Source organism: Castor canadensis, chromosome 16 (assembly GCF_047511655.1).
Source record: "Castor canadensis chromosome 16, mCasCan1.hap1v2, whole genome shotgun sequence".
In the NCBI taxonomy this organism is placed as follows: Eukaryota; Metazoa; Chordata; class Mammalia; order Rodentia; family Castoridae; genus Castor; species Castor canadensis.
In genome coordinates, this window is record NC_133401.1 from 30,256,851 (window position 1) to 30,260,792 (window position 3,942).

The 3,942-nt window shown below is 40.6% G+C and overlaps 1 protein-coding gene across 1 annotated transcript; it reads left to right on the forward strand.

Moving 5' to 3' along the window:
- The first annotated feature begins 653 nt into the window (after window positions 1-653).
- On the forward strand, window positions 654-3,530 carry Usp29 (ubiquitin specific peptidase 29). The gene has a single exon (XM_020187437.2). The coding sequence runs from the start codon at window positions 654-656 to the stop codon at window positions 3,471-3,473; it is 2,820 nt and encodes a 939-aa protein (XP_020043026.2). The 3' UTR covers window positions 3,474-3,530.
- The last annotated feature ends 412 nt before the right edge of the window (window positions 3,531-3,942 follow it).

Sequence of the window (3,942 nt, forward strand, 5' to 3'; positions counted from 1 at the left end):
GGCGCCACCTCAGGAGTCTGCCAGCCAGAAGGTCAACACCAGTTGTGACCCTTGACCTTGCACCTCCAGAACTGCTGTGTATATGTGAGTGTGGGACAGGGATGACGAGACCTTCCAGCCTCAGGGCTCTATCAGAGGACACCAGAGGCACACCTTTAAGGTATTAAAAGTGAAAAACAGGAAATTGCATGCCCTCCAGGTGGGTGTACATCTCCTAGAAAGAGGACACAGTGAGTCCCTTCTTAGGGGATAAGCAGAAGACTTTTATCGTAATAAAATCAATTTATTATTACATAGGGTTTTAATATTAGCATCAATTGTACAAAGGAATTTTGTTGTGATATTTAAAACATATATATAATGTACTTTGATTAAATTCACTGTATTACTTTTTCTTAACCACTCTCCCTCCCCTCCCCTCCCTTTTAACAGTTTGGTGAATTTCACTGTATCATTTTCATAGGTATATATAACATACTTCTATAATATTCACCCCACTGGCACTTGCTCCCTTCTCCTCTTCCTACCCATTGGTCCCTCCTCCAGAATTACATAGGGTTTTATATAAAGCATTCTGGTTAATATATTTTGGGCTCAAAATGTATTTGTGTATTCTTTTCTTTAGGTTGCATGTGTTTTATTTTAAAGCAAGAATGACTCCTCTAAAGATGCGTGGTTTTGTCCAAGTTTGGAGCAAGAAGACTAAGAGGACTAAGCTGAAAGAGGCAGTCATTGAGACAGTAGAAGGAGAACATGAAACAAACCTGGTAGTTTACTTCAAGTCTGGAGAATTGACAAGGATTTTCCAGCTGAGTAATGTGGTCCTTAGATACTGTGAAGAGAGACAAAGTTGCCTGTGTTTAACTTTGCAAAACAATACTCCCTTGCTTATTAACAAATTATCCAGCATAGATGCTGAGCAATTGAAGATGTTTCTGGACATTTGTCATCGAAACAGATTTCAACAACCCAAGAAACCAGAGAGTTTTATTCTGTGTTTTCCTGAATCCATGGATGCACAGAAGGCAACTAACAAAACTCTGTCTTACAAGCCAATGTATGGGTCCTTTAATGCCAGAAAAAGAAGTGGATCAGCTTTCCCTCAGACGATGCTTCTGTTCACATCAAATTCATTGGTTTTTGTTAGAAAGTGGTTAATAGAAAATCTAAGTGAAAAGAGGAAAACGATGTCATGTGGGCTAGAGACTGTTTTCTTTCCAGAAAACAGTCTTTCACTACACAGTGAACTCCAGACATATTCCTTGTCGTATGTAAGAAGCAAAAGAAAGAAATCTTTCAGCTTGGCATCTCTAGAAAATAACAGAAAAGTAAAACTTGAACCTTCATTCAAGACCAACTTTAATGAAAATTGTAACCTGGGCAAGACTGTTCTTCCAACCCAGTCTCCCTTTGGCAAAAGAAATTTTGTATTTACATTGGAATCAAAGCATAGCCAGGACAACCCAAGCTGGAATAAAACCCAGGATCCCTTTGACTGTGACTCAGAGGAACCAAAGGAGGGCTTCCCCAATTTGGGAAATACCTGTTACATGAATGCAATTTTACAATCACTATTTGCAATTCCATCATTTGCTGATGACTTACTCAAGCAAGGGATCTCATGGGATAAATTTCCCTTTGAAACTCTTATTATTCCCTTCAGCCAGTTGCTTGCTTTAAAAGATATTTGTAAGTTAGAGACCAAGGCAGAGTTACTTCTTAGTATTAAAAATGCTGTTTCAGTAGTGGCAGAGATATTCTCTGGCAACATGCAGAATGATGCTCACGAATTTTTAGGTCAGTGTTTAGAGCAGTTGAAAGGGGACATTGAAAAATTGAACAACCTTTGTAGTACTGAGAGGGAACCTGAGAATGGAGATTTATCACCACAAATGTTTGCTGGTGACACTGTCACCAAATTGTTTGTTTGTCCTATTGTTGCTAATTTTGAGTACGAATTACAGGTTTCCATTATTTGTAAAGCCTGTGGTCAGGTGGCTCTCAAGACAGAACAGAATAATTACATCTCCATAAATCTACACCAAGAAAAAAACCCATTTTTTCCATCTATTCAAAATTACTTTGATCTTTTCTTTAAAGAAGAAGAAGTCAAGTATAACTGTGAGAAGTGCAAGAACCAGAATTCTATATTGAAGAATAAGTTTCATCAGCTCCCCAGAGTCCTTATTGTTCATCTGAAACGCTACAGCTTAAATGATCATTGGTTGCTAGTGAAGAATGGCCGGCAAGTTGAGATTCCTAAGTATTTAAGTTTATCTTCCCATTGCAATGAAAACACTAGACCACCGTGCCCCTTGGACAGTCATGTGCCTGTTGGAGACCGCAAAGTCTCCCAAGAGATGGTTTCTGAGATCCTCAGCAACTCAGCACAAGCTCTGAAGTTGACCTCAGAACCTAATGATCCCTTGGATCTATGCATGGGACCAGATGAGGATGCTGAACTCCAAACAGTCCAGAGAATCTACGAAGGAGCAAGCCAAGAGCAGGAACAGACAGTTCTGGGAAGTGCTTCTAAACTGGAGCCAGAACTAGTTAAGTCAAGAAATCAGACACTCAGTGAAAAGAAGCTACCAGCCTCCAAGTCAATGACAGATGAGGGGGACATCTCTCTTCCTATGATTTGTGAAGATGAAGGTAAGCCAGTCAGCATCCCAGACCCAGGTTTTTCAGGAGCTCATCTTCAAGAGGTGCCTGAAATTCCAGACCTCAAAAACTATAAACAAACCAATATACTTGGAGAGTTAGACTATTACAGTGTTACTGGGTTGTTAAAAGGTTTGTATGGCTATTGTGAAAACAAGAATCCAGAAGGTCAAGGAATGGCCAAACAGCATCAACAGCATCATGAGAAGAGATTCAAAGAGGAATTTCTTCAACTGACACCACCTCCAAGTGTTAGGAAGTTGGATATTCAGGAAAATACGGACAAGGACCTATGTAGATCTTCAGAATTAAGACTCCAGAAGGACGATCTAACTTCCCTTGGTGCATTGGGGTCTGATAAGAATCCTGAAAACAAATACATTTCAGAAAGTGAAAACATAGCAGATGAGGCCAAGAAACCCAAAACTGTGAAGACAGGAGATCCTCTTCGGACTTATAGGCTCATCAGTATTGTCAGCCATATTGGGAGCTCCCACAAGTCAGGTCACTACATCAGTGACGTCTATGACTTTGGAAAGCAGGCGTGGTTCACATACAATGATCTAAAGGTATCAGAAATCCCAGAGGCCAGGATACAGGAGGCAAGGCTGTGTAGTGGGTACATCTTTTTTTACATGCATAGTGAAATTTTTGAGACATTGTTGGAAAAGGCAGCAAATTCTAAGCTTCTGAGTACACAGGCAGGGGAGATCCCTCAAGAGGCATATGAAGAAGAGGACTTTTTTCACAGATTGCTTGATTACCTCACTCCCTCTATAGAAGGAATATCTGAGCACTGCCCAGAATGAACAAACAAGTAGCTCAATATGAAAGCTTGATGAACTGGCAATACAGCAGAAGCAGGGACAGATTAGAAATACAAATTTTTAGCTGGGTGCAGTGCCTCATGCTTGTCATCCTAGGTCCTAGGTACTAGGCTGGGCGTGGGCATGACGATATGTGCCTGTCACTCCAGCTAGGCAGGAAGCATAAATAGGGGGATCATGGTCCAGGCCAGCATGGGAATAAATGTGAGACCACATTGAAAAATATCTAACAAATGGGCTGGGGGAGTGACTCAAGTAGTAGAGTGCCTGCCTGGCAAGTGCAAGGCCCTGAGTTCAAACCCCAGTACTACAAAAACGGAAAGGAAGGAAGGAAGGAAGGAAAGAAAGAAAGAAAAGAAAGAGGTTCAATTTTGGAATAACTGATTCATATACTGGAAGTGTGACCCACTTCATATGTGGGATATCTATTTTTTTTATCATCTTTACATTT

Bases quoted from the DNA above. Each gene is read 5' to 3' on its own strand.
- Usp29 (XM_020187437.2), top strand. From the start codon at position 654: ATGACTCCTCTAAAGATGCGTGGTTTTGTCCAAGTTTGGAGCAAGAAG.